This window comes from Microtus pennsylvanicus, chromosome 15 (assembly GCF_037038515.1).
Source record: "Microtus pennsylvanicus isolate mMicPen1 chromosome 15, mMicPen1.hap1, whole genome shotgun sequence".
Taxonomy (NCBI): Eukaryota; Metazoa; Chordata; class Mammalia; order Rodentia; family Cricetidae; genus Microtus; species Microtus pennsylvanicus.
In genome coordinates, this window is record NC_134593.1 from 31,776,089 (window position 1) to 31,803,865 (window position 27,777).

General features: G+C 39.6%; 1 protein-coding gene across 3 annotated transcripts in view; it reads right to left on the bottom strand.

The window, feature by feature from the left end:
- Positions 1–27,777, bottom strand: part of Fndc3a (fibronectin type III domain containing 3A) — a 136,792-nt gene that overhangs the window by 78,535 nt on the left and 30,480 nt on the right. For all 3 annotated transcript variants that reach the window (XM_075950080.1, XM_075950082.1, XM_075950081.1), the window contains exon 3: positions 12,984–13,059. In XM_075950080.1, coding sequence (XP_075806195.1) covers positions 12,984–13,059 — 76 coding nt within the window. The remainder of the gene's footprint in view (positions 1–12,983; positions 13,060–27,777) is intronic.

Below are 27,777 nucleotides of genomic sequence, written 5' to 3' on the forward strand. Positions count from 1 at the left end.
GCTGAAAGAATGTTTTTTCCTATCTCCATGAATGTAAAAAGGTCAAAAAGCATCAAAAACCCAACATTCCATCAAATGATGTTACACAAAGAGAGAAACCAGGAATGATACTGTGTCCTGGAACAGTGATACAGGGGATAAGAATCAGATTATATAAACTCATGGTCATTCCAGGGGGGTTGGTGATGGCTCAGTGAATGTTTGCTGTGGCCTTGGGTTTAGAGTCCAGCACTAATGTAAAAAAACATACACAGAGTATCTATGATACTCTTTCTTAGTTAGGGTTACTATTGCTGTGATGAAACATTGTGCCCCAAAGCAACCTGGGGAGGAAAGGATTTATTTGGCTTACACTTCCAGAACGTTATTCATCAAAGGAAGTCAGTATAGGAACTCAAACAGGGCAAGAACCTGGAGGCAGGAGCTGATACAGAGGCCATGGAGGAGTCCTGTTTACTGGCTTGTCTCCCATGGCTTGCTGAGTCTGCTTTCTTATACAACCAAGGACCACCAGCCCAGAGATGGCCCCACCCACAAATGGGCTGGGACCTCCACCATCAATCACTAATTAAGAAAATGCCCTACAGGCTTAGCTACAGCTTGCTCTTATGGAGGTATTTTCTCAATTGACGTTTCCTCCTCGCAGATGACTTCAGCTTGTGTCAAGTTGACATAAAACCAGCCAGGACACCCAGATACGTTTTTGTGAACAAACAGAAAGGTTTACCTTTCTTCTTGAATGCCAAGTAGTACTTTCCTGAGTCAAAAATTCTGGCAGGAGTTACCATGATATGTAAAGTTAAAGGAAATCTCTGTATTTATAAAACAGTGTTCTTCTCAGCAGGGGATTCTCCTAAAGGGACCGTCTTTGGGAAGTGTGGTTTTTAGTTTTAGTAAGAAAGATGATCTCCATAGACATGATTTCATAAGGTTAAAAACACACCAAAAGCATAAAATAAATCTGCAATGATAACCTATGCTGGAGAGGATGTGAAGTAAGGCAAACACTCATCCATTGCTGGTGGGAATGCAAACTTGTGCAATCACTTTGGAAATCAGTGTGGCAGTTTCTCAGAAAATTAGGAGTGAACCTACCTCAGGATCCAGCAATATCACTCTTGGGAATATACCCAAAAGATGTCCAATCATACTACAAAAGCATTTGTTCAACTATGTTCATAGCAGCATTATTTGTAATAGCCAGAACCTGGAAACAACCTAGATGCCCCTCAATGGAAGAATGGATAAAGAAAGTGTGGCATTAGAGTACTACTCAGCAGTAAAAAGCAATGACATCTTGAATTTTGCATGCAAATGGATGGAAATAGAAAACACTATCCTGAGTGAGATAACCCAGACCTAAAAATATGAATATGGGATGTACTCACTCATTAGTGGATTCTAGCCATAAACAAAGGACACTGAGCCTATAGTTAGCGATCCTAGAGAAGCAAAGTAATAAGGTGAACCCCCAAAAAAACATATATGAAAATTGGAAGTAGACAAAATCGCCAGGCAAAAGTTGGGAACATGGGGGGGGGAGTAAGAGGAAGAAAAGAGGGGGAGAGGGGGAGAGAGAAGGGAGAAGAGGAGGGTTACGGAGAGCTTGGGGAAGTGAGATGGTTGAGATGGAGGAAGGATGGATATGGGAGCAGGGAAGAAGATATCTTAATTAAGGGAGCCATTTTGGGGTTGGCAAGAAGCTTGGCTCTGGAGGTGTTCCCAGGTGTCCACAGGGATGTCTCCAGCTAGGACCCTGGGTAGTGAAGGAGAGGGTGCCTGAACTGGCCTTGCCCCGAAGTCAGACTGATGACTATCTTGAATATCACCATAGAACCTTCGTCCGGTGACAGATGGAGACAGAGATAGAGACCCACATCAGAGCACTGGACTGAGCTCCCAAGGTCCAGATGATAATTTTTTAAAGCTTTTATTTCATCAATACAGCCAGGATCACCCTCAAACTTTTCCAGATTGACAAAACATACTTAATAACTAAAGTCTATGACTTTGGGGTTCCTATCTGCCCTTCTCATTGCCAGAATTCTTTAAGCTCTTTCTATAAAATATAAAACACAGACATTTTTCTTGCCCACTCTGATTTATAGAAAATGGACAGACTACTGTTATGAATGTATAAGCTTGTTATATTTCTCTTTTTCTTCCTATTTTCTTTAGATGTCACTAGTAACTAGTTTTCTGTGCACTCAAAATACCATATGGTTCATCATTTTTCTGAATAAGTGTAGGACCTTAATTTCAAAGGAAAAAGTTTAAACATGTGAATAGTCCATTGAAAGTTACGTGAGATAGCTTGTAATTTATACAATCACAATCAAATTTGCCAAAATTATCCAATTATGTAGAAATTAAGAGAACCTGCAATTTTAGAAGCAAAGATGCCAAAATTATTTTCTATGCATCTGTGTTCCTCAAGAGCAGTGTTTTCCTAGAGCTCATAAAGAGTTAATTACATTAATAATGTATAATAATTCTACCTTCAATTATACCAAGACTCCAACAAAAGTTTTCAACCTCCCATCTTTTAGAGGGAAAGGGTAGCAGACAGGACTCTGCTGTGATCGTCCTCTAGAAACGTCCATTGCGTCCTAGAGTCCTTGGTCTGGCTGGCGTGCTCCAGGCAGAGCATCCTCGCAGCTCAAACGCAGCACTATTTCATGCAATTCCTTCATTTTATTTTTATTAGAAGATCATAAACTCCACAGGGGCATGGGGATGAATTCTATCTTGTTCTCCAAAGTTTTGGATAGTGACTGCACATATTCAGTAATAATTTATTTAAATTAAATGGATTTTTATAAAGCCACCTCTAGGCCATGTTTCTAGACTTACTAATTCATTCAGTTCAGTCTTTCATACAATGCAATCAGAATGTAGGGCCCTTGGAAGACTAAATTATTTTGAGTATGCTCTCTTTACCATGGTTGAATTTAAAGGTCCTTTTCTAAATGTCTTCTGCTGGAGAAGGAAGCTTCCTAGCTGGCAGTTGAAGAGAAGGGCATTTTCCAAGCATACCCTATCACAGAGTGTCCAAATGCAGGAGGGAAGCCGAGCACAGTGCGGGGATGCTCACCCCTTGTCCTCTGTTTCCTGCTTCCGGACATGATGTGTCCAGTGGCTCAAGCTCCACTGTTTGTCTTCCCTGCCATGCTGGGCTAGGCCAAACTCTGCCTGAAACTGCTGTTGTTAGAAAGAAACTAAGACAGTTCTCTACTCACGGGGTCACAGGTGCTGACTTCAATGGTAGATTTTCTATTGAAATATTTCTTAAGAGTTATCAAAATTATATTTAGTTTCTAAAGTATCTTCTTTCTTCTAACGAGCTGAAGCCAATTACTATAAATTAAAAACTCTAGTTGCTGATTCATCACTGAACCCCAACATGACTTGGTTATGGTAACTACAGCCAATGAAAGAGGGTTCTCAATGAAGGAGGTGTGTCTCTTATGAGTCTTTCTCTTCTCCTGTCCTTTTCCTTTCTGTGTGGGATGTGGACAAGGTAGTGTGCCATCTTGGACCATGCAGACTAGGGCAATCTCTTAAGGTGGTAGAGTAACAAGGTCACCTTTATGGCTCACAGTGCAGAAAGACTCTACCTGCTACTGCCTGTCTCTGGGCCATCTTTGTGAGAGGGGAATAAAAGTTCACACTGTTTGTCTTGGTTTTCTCTTGTTATGTCACAATGACCACAAACAGATGTTTTTTAAAGACATTAATTAGTTCACAGTTGTGAAATTCAGAATCTGGCCTCCTGTGACTGGTTTCTCTGGCCAAGGTCCCACAAGGCAACAACCAAGGTGTTAGATAGGTTGTATTCTCATCTGGAAATCACAGAAAAGGAACAGGGTCTTAGAATGTTAAGTACGAGGGAGCCACTTTCTTCTGGTGATGATCTGAAACCACAGTAAGCTCCTCAGACTCATTCCAAGTCTTTTCTGATCCAGACTTCCATTTTGAAGGCCAGCAGATAAACTCATGGCCAGCTCTTTTCTGGTCCACACTTCCACCTTGAAGGCCAGCATATGAACTTATGGTCTTGGTAAAGCCCTGCCATGCTTCTGATGTCCTTACCTTAGAAGAGGTTTGTCCTCTTCAAATGCTCAAATGATTAGGTAAAATTCATCTGGAGCTCTTAAAAGTCAACTGTACACAGACCATAACCCAGTAATCATTCATCCAATTCAGTTTTGAAGATAATATAATGTTTATACAATAAATACAAAAAAGGGACAATGACCTTGGACCATCTTTGAATTCTATAACATTACTTCTGGTCTCTGCTACTCTATTTTTTTTCTTTTTGAAAAGGATACCCCCCCCCCGCCGGGGGAAGAGGAAGTAGACAAGATCTCCTTAGTAAATTGACAGCATAGGTGAGGAGGGAGAGTGGTAGGGGAGTAGTGACATAAGGAGAGCAGTGGGCAGGAGAACATGAGGGATCTTGACGGTCAAGTTGGGTGAAGGGCTGCTGTGGGATAATAATGTTCATGTACACTATAATTTGTCACCCATATTGGTTTAATATAAATAGCCAGGCAGGAAGTATAGGTGGGGCAACGAGACTAGGAGAATTCTGTGAAAAGGAAAGGCAGAGAGTCAGTCACTAACCATACACAGAGGAAGCAAGATGAGAATGTCTTACTAAGAAAATGTAACAAGTCATGTGGCTAAATATAGATAAGAATTTGGTTAATTTAAGTTGTAAGAGCTAGTTAATAATAAGCCTGAGCTAAGAAGTCAAACAGCTTATAATTAATATAAGACTCTGTGTGTTTATTTGGAACTTAATGGCTGTAAGCCCGAGTGAAACTTTCGTCTACAAAGAACAGAGAGGGAGAGCCAGGAAAGAGATACCTTAAAAGATGGAGCTGTTATGAGGTTAGCAAGAAACCAGACACTAGGAAAACTCCCAGGAATCCACTAGGATGATCCCAGCTAAGAATCTAAGCAATAGTGGAAAGGGAACTTTAACTGCCCTTCCCCTGTAATCAAATTGATGACTACCTTAACTATCATCATAGTACCTACATCCAGTATCTGATGCAAGCAGATGCAGAGATCCACATCTAAGCACTGGGCTAGAGAGAGAGAGAGAGAGAGAGAGAGAGAGAGAGAGAGAGACAGAGACAGAGACAGAGACAGAGAGACAGAGACAGAGAGAGAGAGAGAGAGAGAGACAATATTATGAGCAAAGGGGCCAAAATGATGATGGGAAAACCCATAGAAACAGCTGACCCAAGTAGGTGGGAGCTCACTGACTCTGGACTGACAGCTGGGGAACCTGCATAAGACCAAACTAGGCCCTCTGAGTGTGGGTGACATTTGTGTGGCTTGGGCAGTTTTTGGGGCCACTAGCAGTGTATGAACTGGCTCTTTGGAGACCATTCCCTATGGAGGAATAACTTCCTCAGCCTAGACACAGTGGGGAGGGCCTTGATGTGACAGACTTTGTTGACTCTCCATGGGAGGCCTGCCCTCTCTGATAAGTTGATTGGGATCAGGCTGGGAGAAGGTTGGGGGAGCAGGAGGACAAGAGGGAAAGGGAATTGGGATGGTATATAAAATAAGATTGTTTTAAAAATAAAAATAGTAAGAAAAAAGAAACTAAATTAACTTAATAATTGTTGCATATTTACATATAAAAAATTTGTATTTTAAAATTTGCAGTTTTTCAGTATTAAATAAATTTACATTGGTATGTAATCACCACCTCTACCTGTCTTTAGCTCACAAAATAACAGCTCCCTATTGCCCCTTCCCTAGGCCCTGGCAAACACCATTGCATATTATGTCTCCATGAATATGACTACTCTCAGTAACTCAAATGAGTTGAATCATCTGGTATGTGTGCTTTTGTGTCTGGCTTATTTAACTTGACTGCTATGTACCTTTGAACCTGAATGTTAATATATATCAGAATGCCTGAGGTTTGCCAGTATGGTAGAAGAATACACAGGAAAATATATAAGCTATTAACATTACTCATTATAATTAACTGGTGAATATAGTCAATTCAACTTGCCTATATTTTGCTTCTAAATGTAAATGTTGCAATGTTACCCTAACTCAGTTGTAAACAAAATTATTTCTTTTGAAAAGTAACATTTAAATAGCGTTTGGAGAGAATGAGTACATACATTTTAGTATGTACTCCGGGTGAGTCACAGTCACTCAGTAGAAAAAAGGGAATGTTGTAATGCCACTGAACTGCTGGGTACTTCTCAGGACCCTAGTCAGGAAGCCAAGGCAAAGGATGGCTGGGAATGCTGGCCTGGGTTACACAGCAAGACACTGCTGCAAAAGCAAAGCACCACAGTTCGGGTGTAAGCGGGCTCTCAGCTCCTGAGTAAGGCAGAGATGGAGAATTCGAAGGTCTGCTCAACAAACCTGCACTGGCCTCAACACTTTCTACACGTGGAAGATGATCTGTAAGAAAATGGCAACTTTAAGTGCTCTCCATCCAGGTAATATCTACAGTCCACCATTTCCATACTTATATGAACACTTTCACAAACAGTCTGAACTGGTACTCATACGAAGATGCCAAGGCTCTAAAATATTCCCAACTATAACACGTCCATCTTTGATATACAACTATTAGCAAAGCAAACAAGTGCAGTAGTATACTTAAAGATGGTTTAGCAAGGACTGCAGGGGTGGCTCAGTGGTTCACTTGCTGCTCCTCCAAAGTATCCAAGTTCAGTTCCCAGCACCCATATCTGGTGACTTACAACAATCATTAACTCCAGGGCATATGACACCCTCTTCTGTCCTCCACAGGTACCTGCATACATATAATACACACACATACACATACATAAAAATAAATCTTAAAAAAATGTTTTCACAGTTCATTTAATGTATCAACAGAATTCTAAAAAAAAAAATGGCAGTTTTTTTCCTCAATCAGATAATCAGATGAAGGGATAACATCTCTTTTTAGTTTTTCTGTGTAACAGCCCTGGCTATCCTGGAACTCACTTTGTAGACAAGTATCCACTGGTCTCAGCCTCCTGAGTGCTAGGATTAAAGGCATGCACTACCACATCCAGCTGATAATTTCTATTTCTAAGCAAAATGGAAGATAGCATTTCTTGGACTCTTGCGGTAAGCAAGATTTTACATACCAGATAAAGTCAGCATCATTGCTTGTCTCCCTGTAAGACTCAGACATCTTAGTGTTCATTAATGAATGGCGGGTATTAGTTATTTAGTGCATAGTCTGCTGATGAATATTCTCTGAGCAATAACCGTTTACCAGCTCAGGGACTCTGTGAAATATGCCTCTGCATAGGTATTATTGTTAAATTTAAGATTTTCATTCAGAGTATGTATTCCCATCATTAACTAAAGAGGTCTCAGTCTAATTACAGACTTTATTCTGGAATCAAAAATTTTTAGTTATTGTAAACACCAGAATTCATCTAATCAAACTAGTTTTTCTCAGAAGAGCTGCTTTTACAGTACCATCCAAGCAGAATACAAACACAAAAAAGGGAAGATGCTGGTATAACTGTAACGAATGACTTCATTTATATGCAGTCAGAATAGCCGGACATTCTTTCCTGAGTTAAAAGTCAAAATCTACCTCCTCACACTGGCTGTTCTCTCAAAGAGCACAGAAAACACCATATTCAAAGTCTTCTCTTTTCAGGTTTCATGGGTCTCTATAGTCATGTTCGTATGTTCTGGCTTAAGTTTCTTGGGAAAATCCCAATTTGTTAATACCTTTCTTCAAATATGTTAACATGACACTATTTAATCTACATAGCTCATCATCTGTCTTGAATTTACATTTCTATTTTTGAACTCTAAGACTTCATTCATTTTTCTTTTGAAAATGAGATTCAATAAGATGACTCATTTCATTCTAGCCCCGCTAAAATAAGCAGTTTCTATTTGTGAAGTTAAGTCTTCCTCTCTTGCCACTGACTCTCAAGCTCCTCTGTGTATGTGAGTCATCTCCGCATGATGCAGAGAGCACCCCTCCTACACGTGTTGATAAGCTAGTAGGCAATGGTGAGCAGAGCCCCAACTCTGGCTGCAGAAGTGGTGTCTGCACTAACACAAACATGTTTTCAGCAGAGAAGAGTCAGGAGCACAATTACAGCTTTAGGAAGACAACTTTCTACATCACTGTGCGCCTTGAAAAATCATCAACACTCAGCTCTCACTGGCGACCTCAAGATAGCTCTTGCACACGGACAGTCTAGACCTGCTGGGCTGTCGTCAAGCATGTCAGGCTACTCTTCCACAGAAACAGTCTCCCTACTCTTTGAGCTCTGGTTCATCACCCTCTATAGTGTTAATGGTGCTTTCGTCATGCACAGGGCTCTGTTCATTGTTTATGAATTTCACAAAGGAATATAACAAATTTTGATCACATCTGGCTCTCACTCCCTTCTCCCCAACTCCTCCTCCTCCCCCTCCAGTCACTTTTCCTCCTCCACTTTATTGTTATCAATACATGTGTGGACGTAGGGCCAACCATCAGAACAACCTAACAGGAGTAGTGTGTAGAGGAAAGTAGTCACGGGGACCGACTGCCCCAGGATAAAAGGACAGCAACATTAGGAAACTAAGCAGAGTGCTCAGAAAGCTCAAGGTAAAATGCACGTAGCAGCACACACCTATAATTCCAGCACTGGCAGGCCAAGGAGGACAAGCAGATGATCTCCACCTTTCTAGACCACTAACTCCCCTCACAACAATAAAGTTTAAGTTCTCAGCAGCTCTAGGAGTCATTTCAAGAACCGTCAGCACTGCAGCTCCATCCCCAGTTGTACTCCCCTTTACACGACTTTTTAGCAAGTCTAGATCCGTGGTTATTCAAATAATTCAGGTCACTCTTTTCTTCTGCTGCTGTGGGATACGGCTGCCTCTGTCTAAAACACCTTGAAGCTCCTTGTCTATCTTGTCAAATGCCAAAAGGTAGTTTTCTCGAAGACAGTTCACGTGTCTTGGAGGAAGGTTTGCTGTTCATCACTACTGCTACAGGACCTTTGTGGTGTGTTCTTGTAGCACCACATGCACTAAACGGCCTCACTATTTATACTGACAGAATTGTTCTCTTTTTCTTTCCTTAAATAATAAACTGGTCTGTCTGGTTTTGTTTTAGTGATGGGGTCCAGCTCAGGGTGTTATAGGTAAATGCCAGACCACTAAGCTACATCCCTAGCTTTATTACATTATGGCCTTAAAGGAGAAGAACCGTGTCTTGATATTCCCCAAATTCCCAGGAACTAGCAAAGTACTTCAGGAGATTTAGTAGACTCACAAGGAAAATGTGACGAGTTATTCCCCTCACCCCATGGATGTGTGCTGTAGTAGAAATGGTACTGCATTAAGTTCTATCCATCACTATCTCACAAATTATGAACCTTCAGTCAAAGGCGGTGATGATTTAGATCTCTAAAGTTCTTTCTATGAATTCTTGTTAGGTAATAAACTTCCTAAAGAAGTAATTCAAACACTCATTTATGCTAGACTTTCATCATTCCTTACATGCTCCTGTAGAGATTTTCTATTACGACAATAGCTAAGGCCACAAGGAATCTCTTTTTTCTTTAAGCTTTACTGCCCCGATTTTCCTTCTTTGAGACTTAGTGCCTGCTTCTCTCTTGTTGCCGCTCTATCTCCTGTCTATAGCTCCATTCCGGGAAATAGCAGACACTTCTGATGGTAGAGGAGAGGAGACGAGACTGAGTGCCCATTAAGCTTTTTTCCTGTGGTCATCTCTGCAAACCAGTCTTCGCTCACTACTATTCCTTTCACCTGTACACCTGATGTCTTAGTTACTGTTTCTATTGCTTCGATGACACACCATGACCAAAAAGCAGGTTGGGGAGGAAAGGGTTTATTTGGCTTATGCTTTCAAATCACTGTTCATCACTGAAGAAAGTCAGGACAAGGACTCAAAACAAGCAGGAACCTGGGGCAGGAGCTGATGCAGGGACCAGGAAAGGTGCTATTTACTGGCTTCTTCATAATAGTTTGCTTGTTCAGACTAGAACCCAGGACCCCCAGCCCAGGAATGGGTCCACCCACAATATTCTAGGTCCTTCCACATCAATCTCTAATTAGGAAAATGCTCCACAGCTGATCTTATGGAGCCTGGCAATTCTGGATAGATGAAAACATACAAAAGGAGGAGAGCGCTTTTACTGTCTGGATCTCTTTGTTCTTTTTCCCTCATTTAAAAAACTCTACCCAGTAATTTTAAAATAAAGTTTCCATTTTTATTACCTATTATATAGAGAAAGGACTGTTTTCTAGGAAAGCACAGAAATGTGGCCTTGTACAGAATGCTCATGTGGAAGTTAGCAGCCATCAGGATCTGCGCACAGCTCTCCTGGACCTGCAGGACAGTGTCTCTGCTAGATATAGTACAGTCAACTGAAATGAGTTCAGAAGAGACATGGCCACAAACGAACTCCTAAAATATAAGCTGTCTACCATTCAGGGTCTGGCTATAACTGGGATTAGCAGCCCTTGTGTTTTAAAGTATAATAAATAATCTATCTTCATCTGCTAATGTAATAGGGGAATCAATGCCACATTAATTCAAATGCTTCGTTGATGAATAATATTTATGGACAACAATTTGAAAGGCATGTAATTAAGGTAAGAAGTGTAATCAGGACTTTATATTCAATGTGGGTCATAGTGAAAACATAAAATTCTATTGAAGAAAAGTCAGTAAAGATGGCAAAGCTATACACACACACACACACACACACACACACACACACGCGCGCGCGTACCACACTGTTTATACATCCTCCTGCCTGGGTTCTTTCAAGAGTATAACTTCTTATTTGTGCACCACCTCAACAATTGCTCCAATTGTTTAAACTGATTTAGAAAATTTCTAACACATGTAAGCTTTCAAGTTTTATTTGTGCCTACTGGGTTAGCTATTTTTCTAGAAAGCGGAGTAAGTATTAAGAACTCAACAGTCAAGCCAGGCTAAGTAGAGGGAAAGGAAAGGGGCACGGAGAACCCTGTTTTTCCTGTGGCAGTTATGGTCGATACTAACAGTGTGCACAAGTCCTTCACCCTCACCAAAGTATGTGGTGCCTCACCGCCACAGGTTCTTTAAAGCCATGACTATTAGTTAGAAGTCCAAAAACCAAAAGAGATACAAAGAAATGTAAAAAATACAAATCCAAAGTTCAGGTCTTAGTTGAAAAGGTGGAATAAGCATTTTCAAATTTAACATACGCATACATAATTTCAAACACAACTGAGAGGAATGTTGCATGCAGGTACTTGGTAAGTCGGTCTCAACAGCTGGTATCAAGGGTTTCAGAGATGGGGCTTCCCTTCTATTAACGCTTACACTGCAGCACTCACTGCCTCCACTCACTGAGTACTTTAGAGGTGCCAGGTCCAGATGAAAGTATACATATGCATACTAGTTAATGTGGTGGTCTGGATGAAAATGGTCCCCACAGGCCCATTGGGAGAGGCACTATTAAGTCTGGTTGGCGGAAGTATGTTACTGGAGGTGGTCTTTGAAGTCTCAGAAGCTTAAGCCAGATCCAGTGTCTAACTCTCTTCCTGCAGCCTGCTGCTTTGGATGTTAACTCTCATCTACCTCTCCATCACCATGTCTGCCTGCATGCCATCATGCTTCCTGCCAGGACGATAATGGACTACATCGCTGAACTGTAAGCCAGCCCCAATAAAATGGTTTCCTTTATGAGAGTTGCTGTGGTCACAATGTCTCTTAACAGCAATGGAAACCCCAAGACAGTTAACTCAAAAGTTCCTATTACTGATGGTGACATGAGCAGTGCTGATAAGACATGTACTTACTGAGCTTAAGTAACCTGTAGCACTTGTAGCAAGCTACTAAGGAACAGCTAATGTTTAACTCAGCTTCTCTAATTCCAAAGACAGTGACTTTTTGGCTGGCTCGCTGGCTTGTAACAACAGACACTCACACTCTATTGCAGTAACAGAGGACTGAGTGAACACTGGGTTGCTGGCACGGTTGACTTGTTGGAGGATAAAGGGGCCATCTGCCCCATGATTCTCTGCTGTCTCTAGTTTTGGTGGTAATCGTTGGCTGGTGATTATAAGAGAGACTCGAGTCTTCATATGGCATCCCATCCCAAACCTTTCTGTACTAATGTCTCCTTTTTATGATTTTAGTGACATCACCTTTACCAGTGCCCTTTCTATTGCCCTCATTTTCATATATAAACACAATTCTCATCAACTGGAGGTGGTTTTGTCCCTCATAGGGTATTTGGTGATGGCTGGGGAGATTTCTAATCATGTATCATGGAGAGTAAGAAAAAAATAGCTAGCAGGTATAGGACAGGGTCTCTTACCAAACCCACTACAATTCATGGGATGGCTCCTGACACCTGAGAAAAAGCCAGTCCAGAAGTGCAAAGGGGGTGTCCAGAAAAGAAAGACTACAGTAAACCTGCCAGAACATCTGAACTGAATTTGAAGGAGCTGGGTTTGAATAGCCTGGAGCAAGGGGACATGGTGACTTCTAGGACAAAAGCTCCTGCTGACAGGACAAGGCAGGTTTGAGAAGTAGTTAACAAGGTCAATACTGTTGCCAGCCAGCCATAGTGCAAGTCTTTAACCCCAGCACTAGGGAGGCAGAGGCAGGGAGAGCTCTGTGAGTTCAAGGCCAGCCTGGCCTACTGGGCGAGTTCCAGGACAGCCAGGGTTACACAAAGAAACCTTGTCTCTGAGACAGGGGGAAAAAAAATCTGAGGGAACTAACACTGGAGGAGAAATAAAACCAAGAATAGAAAGCAGAACTGATCTTCTGAAGACTAAAGAACCTGGCTAGGTTCACTTATGTTTTCTGATTGAGGACTTGGACTCTGGGATAGTGAAAAAGGGGAAACCACAATGTATGGGCTGGTACCTACCAGACAGAGAAACCATGGACTTGTTTCTCTGTTACAAATGTAGCAAATCCCTCCTCTTACCTGTGATGCACTGAAACTGTCCATCTTCTCTTCTTATTGTAAACGCTTCCCCTGGGTTCACTTGGACCAGGATAACCTTAAACAATGGAAAAAGAATTAACTAAAACTATGAAAGAGCAAGTCAGTCAATAAAACATAAGTCGCTAGTAAGAGAGCAGATGTGAGCTATTTAAACTTAGAAAACTCGAGATTATACATTATGTTTGTTTTACATTTCAAGAGAGCATAATCAGGTCAAAAAGAAAGACAAGAAAAAGAAGTTAATTGCAAATTTACTAAGAAGCAAAAACTTCCACTCAGTCACAAAGGCAGAGCCAGCCTCACAGTTTGTGGATAACACACACGGGAGTGTAATACTCAGCACAGCACAGTACTTAGGCCTTGATAAATGGATGGATCATGAGTAGAGCACACTGGAATTAGGATGAAATCTTAAGTTATATATGAAAATGTGAATCTAATTCCACCATTCATAAGTAAGATATATACTAATTTTATATTTGAATCTTGATAAAACAGAAAACTGGAAAAATAAAATTTACAATGATTATGATAAAATTCTTATTTTGTTATCTGCACAAGACTGATTTATCTCCTAAATTCTACGTAAGACAGTATAAGATTCTAAAAGAACTCCATGTTACACTACTCAAATAGTCAATCAAGTGACCACCTCACTATGTCACCAACTATTTAGCTCTCCCTTAGATGGGGAATTCCAGGAGTCCTCAATTTTCCCATTATTGTAGACAACAGAGAAGTGAACACTTCATGTATGTGGTCTCTTCTCTCTAGTTAGCTTGGTTTCCTTATGACAGAGACTAGAAAACAAATTCTGCTGCCTGAAACCCCATTGCCTTTAAAGGGCTTTACTATGTTACAGCCCCCCTCACAGTCTGTAAGAACACCTTCACTGCTTTCTGAGCATTCTACAAATTATCGTTCTATAATCTTTGATGCCATGACAGATCTAAATTTGCATGTTTTTCAGTGACAGAATCAAAGGAGGGCTGTTGTTCATGATGGACAAACAATCTACACAGAGTAACATGCCCTCACTAAAACCTTACCATCTTTGATTTCATGCCTATGTTTTATAGTAAAATGCCTGATTATGTCACATTACCATTATTTTCTGGGCTTTCAAGTGTTCCTAGAAATTTGTATAAATGTAATCTGTATAAATTACATATTAAGAATATATATCTTACTATATTATGTTGCAAACATGTTCTGACCTTGTTTTCTCCTTTTACTTTACCAAAATTATTTTCCATGCCAGGCAGTGGTGGCGCACACCTTTAATCCCAGCAATTGGGATGCAGAGGCAGGTGGATCTCTGTTAGTTTGAGGCCAGCCTGGTCTACAAGAGCTAGTTCCAGGACAGGCTCCAAAGCTACAGAGAGAACCTATATCAAAAAAAAAAAAAAATTCTTTTTCTATTGCCAGTGTTGTCTTTTTCTTTTGACATATATCCTTTTGTTTCTATATGTAATTTCTCTCTGGTTGTACGGTCTAGTTACAAGAGCCACTAGCCAGATATATATATAATATATATTATATATAATATCATATTAATATATTATATATATTAATATATAATAAGATGCTATAATATATGGTATAATATGATATTATAATAATATAATATAATGCATCTATATGCAGCCTTTATGCTTATTTCACATTGACAAAGTACTCAGGACATACCGTGTAAAAATATTACAATTAATTTTGCCTGTCTGAATTTTTTAAGGTGACTATTAAACTTTTTACATGAGTTTCAGCTACTTTTCCTGGTCATTTTCTATCATTGAAAAATTTCAGGGGCTAGAGAGATGGCTCAGTGGTTAAGAGCATTGCCTGTTCTGAGTTCAAATCCCAGCAACCACATGGTGGCTCACAACCATCTGTAATGGGGTCTGGTGCCCTCTTCTGGCCTGCAGACAGAATATTGTATACATAATAAATAAATAAATAAATAAATAAATAAATATTAAAAAAAGAAAAAATTCAGACAAAATATGTCCTAAAAACTGTTTTCAGCATATTTATAAATAACACAGCATCTTAATAAATATTTTGTAATCTTTCACAGTAAATAAAAATATTCTATTAAATGGAACAAAAAAGGTCAGATTGATAAGGCCATAAATCTGGCCATATATATATAAATTAATGGGAAAATACATATGCCATATGTATGTATACTACATATACATTAATTCAAAAAACATTTCTAAGGTATACTGCTCTTTAACTTCCTTAATACACAATAAAGACACCAATTATAGCTTGCAAGAGACATGAAGATCACAGGTTAAAAGGAAAAGGTAACAAAATAAAAAGGCAGAATAACAGAAAAAGATGATGCTGAGTGGTAAGGAAAACATAAGGGGAAGAGGTGCCAATACTACAGCTCAGTGAACAGGGCTTAGGGAGCTTTGCAGAAAGGGAGACAGGAAGATTGCATTTATTTATGTATAAATGCAATACATGTGTTATATATGCACATATATAATATATACATGCATGCACACACACACACACACATATAAATCTCTAGCCTTTGTAGTGCACTTCCTTGGCTACTCTACTAGTCTATTCCAATTGTTGAATCCAAAAACACAATGGATCTTGTCCCAGTTCTGAAGGTCAGAAGCTGAGATCATAGTGAAGGTGGAGTTGTTCTGTTCTGGGGCTCTTGCTGCTCCTCCCTCTGTATGAATCTGAGTCTTAATTCCATCCTCCTACAAGGAAACCAACCATGTTGCTTTAAGTCTTACCCCAGTGACATTATTCTTAATCAAACCTGTTTCAAGAGTTTGTTGATCCTCCAGTTTTCCAGCTATCCTTCTCTCTTCTTTTCAAACTAGTGTTCCGGTAAGCAATAGCTTCGTATTCATACCCTGCCCCACGAATTATTTATATACTATTTTCTAGTAGAGGCATCTAAGATTTGACTTTTGCTTACATTTTTCTGAATGGGGTGCCTTCAAGTTCTGTAAGTGAGGTCTATCAAGGCTCAGACATCCTAAGTCAGAATTAAATCAGCCCTCCTCTGAGGGACACTTCATATCGCACGCTCGTCCTCTGTAACACTTGACACGCAGCCGTTCACACACTGCCACTCGGGAACAATGGGACACTTCATGAAACTGTACTGTTTCCTTTTACAGCTAGACTAGAACACTGCGAAGACAAAGACAGAAGCTGAAAAAGCACTTGCTAAATTAAAAGCAGTCCAGCTTCAAATGGCCAATCTTTTCATCTTGCTGCAACACCAGCTGTACTAGAGCTGTGAAGACAGAAATGCTTTTCATTTGTGCTGTCAGATATGAAGGACCCATCTGACATGGCTGCTGAGCACTTGAAACGAATTAGTGTAAATGAGGGATTGAATTCTAGACTCCTAACACCAAAATTTTGTTTCTGGCCATTTCCTAGATTTATTCACATGAAAAAACTATAATCTTACTATATCTAAATTTGAACTTATCTGAATTCTCTGTAAATTCAAGGAGTAACATTCATTATACAAACTATACTGTCAATTCCCAAGTCTGTATTATTTATATACTCATATATTACTAGTAACTTACGCGAGTCATTAAAATGACTTGGGTCAGAGGAACTATGGATCAGGTTTTATTGCATTTATCTAGAGCCTATCAATCTGTACATGGGCTAGACGATGTAACTTTTCATGTAAGTTTACAGACTAAGGTTTATAAAAATTAAGTAAAATCATCAAGTTAATATAGTCTAAGGTAATTTTTAGTTCTATGAAAAATGGTAACTTGACTTAAGAAGGTATATTTGACACCTGTAAACACAAACTCAACTATTGACAAATAATTTGAGCACACCAGATTATAAGCCATCTGAATACGTACAGGCATAAACTATCTCATATGCACACTAACAGATGTATGAAAGGACACACATGTATACACATAGGCGTGTACACACTGCTATAGGCTGTAATATATAAGACAATGTGTTTTCAACTACTGCCCCAAACTGAATTAGTTCTACTTCTCTCTCTATTGGGCTTGAGTTTTAATATTTTGAGAACATACTATATTTCAGACACAGAACTTAATGCTCCAAAATATTGTCTCATACTTTTCTTGATTTCCTAATATGGCTTCTTAAAAACTCTTACACTCACAATTCCATACAGTGTAGTTAAACCCATCATTCTTAATGGTCATAAATTCTGCTTCATATGACAATACACCAGGAAAACCGCAGTTATAAAGACCCTACAAACCATAATCCAATAAACTGCTGCAATACATGATTATCTTAGCAATAAATATAAGCTATGTGCTGTTTAGTTTTTGTGTCAAGTCAACACAAACTAGAGTCATCTGAGAGGAGGGAACCTCAGTTGAGAAAATGCCCCCATGAGAGAGACAACTATTGACCACAGACGACTGGACAATGCGAAGAACATATATCAAATGGGATGTCTTCATCAAACCCAGGGCTTAGGGAGCTTGCAGAAAGGGAGACAGGAAGATTGAAAGACCAGAGAGGATGGAGGACACCAACGAGGCCATGTCTCATGACACAGACTGATGCACATATGAACTCGCAGAGCAATTGTGGCAGCATGCATAGGCCCTGCACAGGTTCGTCAAGCAGGCTGGGGTCTAAGTGCTGAGACAGGAACAAGAACAAGACCTCCTATCTCTAGCCTAGATGCCATCTCCAACTGACACCGTTTGCAAGGAAAAATTAGTTTTCTACAACAGAGTTTGATACAGGCTGGCCCCATGCCCAGCAGACAATGGCCAATACAAAATGCACTTGATGATATTTTTGTAGACATTTTGTCCCATGTCGCTTTGTTTGGGCATTTTTTATCTTACAGATCTTTTATTTGAATATTACAGTTTCTAATTTTGTGGGGTTGTTGGAAGGTGAAAGTTGTATATGTACCTGTGTTTCTTATGCTTGTTCTTTGTTATTATTTTTTAATTCTGATTGGTTTGCCTTTTTTTCCAGTGAACGAGAAAAAGAAGGTGTGGAATTGGATGATGGAGAGGTTGTGAGAACTGGGAGGAATTGGTGAAGGGGAAATCACGATCAGAATGTATTGTATGGAAAAATATTTCCCATTAAAAACGAGAAAAGATCAGGTCATTGGCAAGGCTGTAGGGCACTTTCTAAATTAGCGATTGATGGGGGAGCACCCAGCCCATTGTGGGTAGTGCCATCCCTGGGCTTGTGGTTCTGAATTCTTTAAAAAAGCAGGCTGATCAAGCCATGAGGAGCAAGCCAGTAAGCAGACTCATCCATGGCCTCTGCATCAACTCCTGCCTCCACGGTTCTGGTTTAAGTTCCTGCATTGGCTTCTCTCAACAGACTGTGATTCAGGATATGTAGCAAAAGCAAACCCTTGCCTCCCTGACTTGCTTTTAGTCATGGTGACTGGTCATAGCAGTAAAAATCCTAATACAAGCTATAAACTAAAATAACCTCAGTGATAAATAACCAACATATTTAAAGTATTAGTACACTAATTATACATCAGAAAGTTGCTTTCACTATTTTTCATTTAAATCCATAGTATTCTTCCAAAGTAAAGATAACTAGATACTTAATAAAATTATTTATATTTTTAGGAAAGGTCAGTAATGCTAACTTAAACTTAAAGCTGGAAAATGTAGCTATTTCCTGAGCCTACATTTTTAGAGAGTTCACGATCCCTATCTATACCCCCAATCTATACATAAGATTCAGATAGAAACCATCAGCAGCTGGACTGAAGGCAAGCCCTTGCAGCCACCACAGCACTTTACTCACTGCTGCCTGCATCTTCTTTAGTGACTTCATTCACCTGCTGCGACCACAGCTGTCAGCAGCTTCTGGGAGATGCTCCAACACTGTATGACCCAACTTCTGAGACATAGTCAGTTCTCACTGACAAGTGGACTCGACTGTGCTAATAAGGGAAGCCTGTACAACTCTATCCTAGCAGCATTTCACATAACTTTACAACTGCTCACTGTGGTATATGCAGAGGTAGAACGGCAAAGATATAATCACTTAGGAGTTACACTCATCCATCTCCACCTCTAACCTCTTGATCAAATTAGCCAACATACAGGCAGCTTCCCATTGGACATAAATGTATCTGGTTACCATAGCAACTAAATCAACAAAGGACTGCAGTAGCATTTGGTTCTGGATCATCCAATATCAGCTGACAGAATTTAAGAGTATGCTATTTCTAAATGTACTTTGTTTTTAATGTAATAGTTCTAGTTATTTTGCATTTCTGATTTTGGAGAATGCCAGCCTATTCACCTACACAGTATGGAGAAACACATTTAATGAAGTAGAAAGTGTCTGTATAAAAGGTACCTGGCATATACCTGGAAATTATCGTCTATCCATGGCATAAAAATTTAAATTTAAATAAGATTTTAAAAATGGCTCCACAACTTTAACCCATTTGTAAAAGAAAGATGAAACTTAGGGGAACAGTTATCACTAACAATCACATCTAAATCATATAAACAGAAAAGGTAGATGGGCTTTAAAGGGTTTTACTAAGTTATAATCTATTTACCATAACATTTGTCCTATAAGATGTAGACTTCAGTAGATTTTAGAATACAGAGTTATAAAACCAATCATAATTATACCCAGTAAATTATTTGTAGAGCTGGGGATCCATACATGCTAGACAACTATGCTACCACCAAACTACTTTCCCGTTACTACAGCAAATTTTACAACATTTTCTTTTAACTCAGAACTTGTAGGTTTTCCTGACTGATTTCTTCCATTTAAAATGCTTTTTAGGTCCATTGTAGCAGGTACTGAAGTATTTTGTTATTAGTTTGTGGCTGAATAATATTGTATGGATACAAACAAAAATCTTGTTTATCCATTTTTCTGTTGGTGGACATTTAAAGTACTTTTACCTTATCTGTTAAAAATGATGCTGTGCAATTTTTAACATGGACATATCAGACTATTGTATAAAGTGGATTTACCAGACCACCTTCCTACCAGTAATGCATTTAGGGTTCAACTTGTGCATGTTTGCCAACAATTGTTATCATCTGTATCTATGTCTTGATCCTAATCTGAGGGGGAATCTAGTCAGTTCTTCAGCATTAAGCATAAAGTTAATATGAATTTTGTAATATGTACCCTTTTCAGGTGGAAGAAGCTCCTCTACACTGCTTTCCAACTGAATAGATGTTTTGTTTTGATCAGAAAGGGAAGCCGTGTTCACTCAGATACTTCTGAGCCACTTAGGTGTCTTCATCTAGTACCCCAGAAAAGGAGACACCGCTTAATTGTCCTGGAATCATCTTAGATGTTGCTAGACTGGGATTGCTAAGATTCTGTGTCTATATTCATACTGAGCACTAGCCTTTTATGACTCTGTCTGTCTGTATTTAGGTATGGTGCTAATCCTACCTTAAACATTTGGTAGAAATCACCAGAAAAGCCACCTTGGGTTCAGATTCTCCTTGTAGAAATTTTAATTTATATGTATGTCTGCATGCATACGTTCACATACAAATTCCCTTATTTGGCATTGCTCTATTTAGACTGAGATTTTGTTTTGTTATTATTTTGATTCATTTTAGTTCCTTTATATCCTTCTAGATATTGGTCTAGGGGCTGGAGAGATGGCTCAGTGGTTAAGAGCACCACCTGCTCTTCCAAAGGTCGTGAGTTCAATTCCCAGCAACCACATGGTGGCTCACAACCATCCGTAATGAGGTCTTGTGCCCTCTTCTGGCCTGCAGACATACATACAGACAGAATATTGTATACATAATCAATAAATATTTAAAAAAAATAGATAGTGGTCTAGTTCATATAGTACACAATTTATTAGCATGCAATTGTATAACCCAATTATCTTTTTTCTTTCTCTAAGACCTTACATTCTTGGTTTCAATAATATAAAACTTACTGTGTTGTGAACCTGACCTTTTAGAAATTTGGTTATCTTTGCCAGAAACTTCAATGTTGATTCATTGGCTATCCTTTCTTTCAACTCTGTCAGCATTTTGGGCATTTGAGGAATTTTACTGTTACATGCTGACTAGCCTATTTTTAAAAGATTTATATATGTGTATGTCTGTATGGAATTATGCACATGTGAGTGCAGTTTCTAGTGAAGGCCAGCAGAGGGTATTGAATGCCCTGGAGTGCAAGATACAGGCAAAGCTGTAAGCTGTCCAATGTGGGTGCTAGAAACCAAACTCAAGTTCTCTGCAAGAGCAGCACATGCTCTGAACCACTGACCTATCTCGACAACCCTAAACCTAGCTCTTACTATTATAAAATTCATAATACCTCTAGCAACTTTTCTTTTTTTATAATAATGGGGTTCTTTATTTAAGGGGGGACTCGCAGATCACAATGGGGAACAAGAACAGAATCCAGCATCCAGGTGTGAGAGCAGAGAGAGAGCGAGAAAGAGGCAGGTGTGAGTATCCAAAGTCACACCCAACCTGTTCCAGTCTCTCAAAGGCCACTGGCTGAAGGAGGCCATCAATAACCCTCAGTCATACTGGGAGGGGTTTGGGGTATAGAGTGATGGAGGAGACCAGGAGATGCTGCTTTCCTTGACTCAGCCTGACTACAGCAGCTACTCCTGCCCTCCTCCAGTACTGCCAACAACGTGAGTGTAAGACAGAAACAGGATGAAGACAGGGAACAACAGTGTTTGTGCACTTCTCTGAGACTGAAGCTGGGCCAGTCTTGGCACTTTCTGCTCTAGCTCCTGACAACCAGCTGAGGGACTGGAGTCTCAGCCTTTTCCTTCCTCATTCTCTTTGCTTCAACTCTGGCTTGAGAGTGATATCTTTTGTGCTTCTGACCCTCTGTGTATGTGATGTCATCCAGGTACCAGGTGGTCTGGCTCAGCCATCAGACCTGTGCAGCCCATGGACTTATCATCCATCCTGCTAATGTTCTAGCAACTTTTCTTTAACTGAAAGTCTATATATAGTTTAGTTAAACAGAATGCCACTTCTGTTTTGGTTATAGTTTGCATAACATATGCTCCATATTTTTAATCTCAAAATTTAAATTACATATACATTTTCACATATAGTCTGTAAAGAATGCTGAGATTTTTAACCAATCCAATAAACTGAAAATAAAAATCTGATGGTTCTATATTTGTTTGTTACTGAAGAAGTACTGTAAACTCAGATCAACAAATCAACAAATCAGTGTTCAAGGAAAACATACATACAAACTTTCACAGTCTCTCCTACAGAAAATACAGCAAAAGTAGCAGAATTCTTTGTGATTGCTGCAGCATACACTTGAGAGATCAGCATTAAGGCCCGTCTCCTTGCACCTTGTGTTGCTATAGTTGGTTGACTATCTCACATCACTGGTTTGCATCCCAGGGAAATATTTTAGCTGGATTCTTTGTCAAATTCTCCCTAAGATCAGAATGTGCAGAAGTTATACAGCAAGTGCGAATCTAGAATATTATTTTGATGTTTTTTTTCTGAGATAGGGTATTACTATGCAGCAATCTGGCCTCAAACAATCCTCCTGCCTCAGCCTCCTAAGTGTTAGGAAGTTAATGTGCATTAGCACCTGTCTTAGCAGATGCTGCTCTTTTACAAACCTTGTTGGCATTATTCATGTGGTTGGTACAAACATAACTCTAATCACACATGGGGACAGAGACCCTACCAGGAGCCTCAAGCTCATGGCTCATGCATGACCCAGCAGCTTTCTAGAGTTGATGGCACTTGTCACAGTCATTGACATCTTCCTGGGTCTTTCTTTGCGCCTGCTCCTAAGCCAAAATAATTTTATTCAAGGATTTTCCTTGTTTCATCCATCTAATTTTGAAACCTTCAAGGATTTTCCTTGTTTCATCCATCTAATTTTGAAACCTTATTGATTGCCTATTGGTTTTTAGCTCAAATCTAAAAGTCAAAATATAACATTTAAAACCTTTACCAACTATCCTAAAATATATAATCTCATATCTTTTATTTTTGTTGTAAAATATTTCAAATAGAAAAGTAGCAAGTATCATGTTCATTACTTGTAAGCATCAACCAGAATTTTAATATTGACCAATGATACACAGATGCTCTTTTGATAAATGTAAGTTTAGAGGTCGTGCGTGTGCATGTGTGTGTGTGTGTATGAATTTGTAGTTTATCTTTTCATTTTTAATATTCTTTAGACGTCGTGCGTGTGCATGTGTATGAATTTGTAGTTTATCTTTTCATCTTTAATATTCTTTAGACGTCGTGAGTGCACATGTGTGTGTGTATGAATTGTAGTTTATCTTTTCATCTTTAATATTCTTCTATTTTATTTTTTCGAGGCAGGGTTTCTCTATTTAACACTCCTAGCTGTCCTGGAACTCACTCTTGTAGACAAGGCTGGCTTCGAACTTACAAAGATCTGCCTGCCTCTGCTTCAGCTACATCCCTGTATATTTCTTTCTTTTTTGTTGTTCTTGCTGCTGTTTTAGTAGCTTAGGTAGTCTTTTTATGTGAACACTACATCCATACAGCATGGCCTTAGTATAAATTCATTCAGTAGAATACTAGTAAGTATTATTCAAGCATGAATCCTCTAAAATCTACCCCTATTTTCCTACTATGAATCAGTAATACCACTTCCAATTAGTCAGGCAAAAAAAAAAAAAAACCAGTGAACAGTTTTGTACAAGTGCATGTACAACATTTCCTCAGCACAGTAGTAAACAGCTTTCCCAGCACTTGTGAAGTGAAGACAGGAGGATCCATCAGGAGTTCAAGCCCAACCTCTAATATTCAATAAGGGTGATATCAGTCTTAGCTTGTAGCTTCAGGTAACTCCATCAAAACAGAGAGCGAGTTGTGTATAAAGGATCTTACTGATCCACAAGCCTTTCAATGAAAGGCTGGTTAATATTTACTTTCTTGTTAAGTTTTGTTTTGTTTTGTGGCACTGGAGACCACGCCCAGGGGCTCACTGAGGTTTTAATTTGCATTTTCTTCCTTTAAACATAATTCCAACTTCCCTTCTTCCCTCAAACCTTTGATTCATTTATGACTCACTCCTGGAGAAGAGGCTCTTTGTATTCAAGCAATCTGTGGCTCTACTCTCACTAAACATAAACTGTGTTCTGGGTACCAAAGGCATTCATTAGTGTGTCCATCAAGGTTACTAGCCACTTTAGCTTTAAACTGAATTTCTGTGTTACATTGGTGAAAAATTATTAAAAGTCCGCAACATGTTTAAAGATATATATGAAGCCCTAGGACTGATGATTACTGGCTAAAGAATGAGGTGTTATTCATGAATCCCTCCAAAGAGGAAGGCATAAAAGATACATATCAAAATCTTGGGATAAGAAAATTATTTTTCTAGTATACTCTAGTATTACCAGGTATTAAAGCAGTTTTGGCATTCAATCCAATGTAGAAGGAGACTGCTCATTCATTTCCCAGACGCCCAGACCAAATTAATCACATAGAAGCTATATTAATTACAACACTGTCTGGCCTATTAGCTCAGGCTTCTTATTAACTAACTCATATCTTAAATTAACCCATTTCTATCAATCTGTGTATCACCAAGAGGCTGTGGCCTACCGGAAACGTTCCCGGCATCTTTATCCTTTGGCAGTTACATGGTGTCTCCCTGACTCTGCTTACTCTCTCTATATATCTCTGTTTGGATTTCCCACCTGGCTTTATTCTGCCCTGCCATAGACCGAAGCAGCTTCTTTATTAACCAATGATACTAAAATATATTCACAACATACATCAATTCAATATGCTGACTTAAAAGTTTTGTGGGGTTGGGGGCATCATTATTTAGAAATTTATCTTTATTTAGGAGTTTTACGCATTACCTAATAGTAGTAACTTTGGTACATGCTTTAAAATTGTTTCTTTATTTTTGTTTTTAAAGTTATTTTATTTCTTCACGAAGCACCATTGTAGGTAGTGTGGTGTAGGTACTGAGAGAAAAAAAAAAACAGTGGGAAGTAGGGGTCCTGGTTTACCACTTAAATTCTAATTTTCCCAGAGCTTCTAAGCAGGGCTTTAACAAAGAACTATTTTAAACTACAAAGCAAGGAGAAGACAAGTTCAGCTGCTATGAAATCTATGACCCATGGCCTGCATTGGGGTTCTACAGCACAAATAGTGAGCTCTTATTTGAATGTCTCAGTAATCTGACCCCTAAGGTTCAATAAGTAGGTATAGCTTGGCACATTAGTATCTGTTTTTAAAGGACAAAACTTAATTTATAGCTTTTTGAAATTAAGTATGATCACTTTTTAAAGTTCCCGTATCTGATTTTCAGTTCCTAGTAAATCTTATTTCTCTATAAATATACATAGCATCCATGGAGATAAAACAACAACAGTCCACGCTCATCTGGGAAATGCAGCACTTAGGTTTCTTTAGGTGGCATTGAGGGAGAAGGAGGACACATCCCTGCTTGTCTTCACTGCTCAAGGAAACAGCTGGATCCTGGTGGAGCAGTGGGTTCTGAACTACTGAAGCTGTACTCTCCTCTGCTCCCTACTCTCAGCCTTGAAATCTAAGTCTTAAAGCCACAGTGGCCACTGGAGGGGCAGAATGGCAGCCTCCATAGACGCTTCATCCCCAAAGGATTGCCATTATCGGGCTCAGCTAGGAGTTCCCTGGAAACCATGGTCATGGGCCAGCGCTGTTACCACATGTTTGCCTAAACCAGTGGCAGATGGCTGACCCTGCAGTTCCCCATCGTGATGACAGCTGGGAAAGCTAGAAGCCCACCAAAGTCCACAAAAAAGAAAAAGCTAAGGAACACCATGTCACAGGCAGCTTCACTCAACCCCAACGCGTTGAAACAGCACAGGCACACAAAATAAGCTCCTTCATTACAAATGATCTCACATATTCCTATGATGATGTAGGTGTTGCTTTCTATGTGTTGCTTTCATTGGTTAATTAATAAAGAAACTGCCTTGGTCTTTGATAGGCCAGCCCTTAGGTGGGTGGAGTAAACAGACAGAATGCTGGGAGAAAGAAGCCAAGTCAGTCAGTGATGTGGGAGTGATTTCTTATTAATAAAGAAACTGCCTAGGCCCATTTGATAGGCCAACCCTTAGGTAGGCGGAGAAAACAGAACAGAATGCTGGGAGAAAGAAGCTGAGTCAGTGAGTCGCCATGATTCTCCCACTCCAGACAGATGCAGGTTAAGATCTTCCCTGGTAAGTCACCTCGTGGGCTACACACAGTATTAGAAATGGGCTAGTCCAGGTGCGAGAGTTAGCCGAGAAAAGGCTAGATATAATGGGCCAAGCAGTGTTTAAAAGAATACAGTTTCCATGTAATTATTTCGGGTAAAGCTAGCCAGGTGGCGAGATACAGCCCGCCGACCATATTACAACAAGTCAGTCACCTGATTCTCCCACTCCAGACAGATGCAGGTTAAGATCTTTCCTGGTAAACCACCTTGTGGTGTTACAAAGATTATTAGAAATGGGTTAATCAAGATGTGAGAATTAGCTAATAAGAGGCTGGAACTAATGGGCCAGGCAGTGTTTAAAAGAATACAGTTTCTGTGTAATTATTTTGGGTAAAGCTAGCCGGGTGGCGGGAAGTGGCCCGCCGCTCCATACAACACTATGACTTTACTCTAATATGTTGGTAATTTCAGATCTCTGACTCCAGTGCAATCTTCCATGAATCTAGCCTGTTACGCTATTTTTACAGCAATTAGAAGCATGGTGTGTGACTAGGAACCTCACAGAGTCAGCTTGATCCTGTCTCTCCTTTTAGAAGCTACGTGACTTGATCTAGTAACGTACAACTAAATACCACTTTAATTCATAGTTTCTAGAAAGATGGAAATGTTCCATCCCTCTAAAGCTGTGATAAGAATGAAGAACACAATGCACAGACCAGGCCTGGCTCAGCTTGGCACACAGCAAGGGCTTGGATGGTGGCTGTTTTCATTTTTACTGCCTCTGCTGACACATCCCCAAAGACTGAAAAATCATTTTTCTTATACTCTTTACCCTTAAATCCTAAACCTGTTGTTACCTCTGTTCTCTCTAGCGTACAGGACTCTTTTTGCCCTAAAGGAAGACTATCCCAGTCCACTCGTGTCAGTGAAACGTGAATGGAAGTCAGCATGGATTTGAATGGTACCAGCCACAACCTACAAGCATGGGTCTCAAGAGAAGATAATGTGGGCAGAGCAGAGTTAACCTGTGATGGACATACAGCATAAGCAATAAAACTTCTGACATACTGTTTGAAAGGATATTTATAGCCATAAAATTATCTTACTTCTCCTGACGGCTGAGACTTGCCTTTCTTAGTGAGTGTTCTTGCCATCCCCAGACACATATCCAAAAGAAATGCCTGGGAGATTTTATCCTAGTTTGTCCTGACTTATTAATTAATTCTACCTACTTAATATTTCACAAATTATCACTAATTTGATCTTAACTCGTGTTCCATTTGTGTTCACTATTTTCCTTGCTTTATGCCCCTTAAACATTTCATCCACATGCAACAGCCCACAGCCTCTCAAAGAGCCAATTTTCAGGGATACTAAAGGGCGTGGCCAGGAACACCCCTTATTATACCAAACCAATCAGTCCCACCGTTACAGCCTCAACCATCTTGTCCAATTCATATACACCAAGCAAGTATTTCCTTTTTCTAAATCATGGGGTGTGGAGGAGGGGAGTAACCAATCAACTGAAAAATACGCCTACTGCTCAAAGCCCACTGGCATTATTACAACCTGTTTGCCTTTCATGGACCCTCCT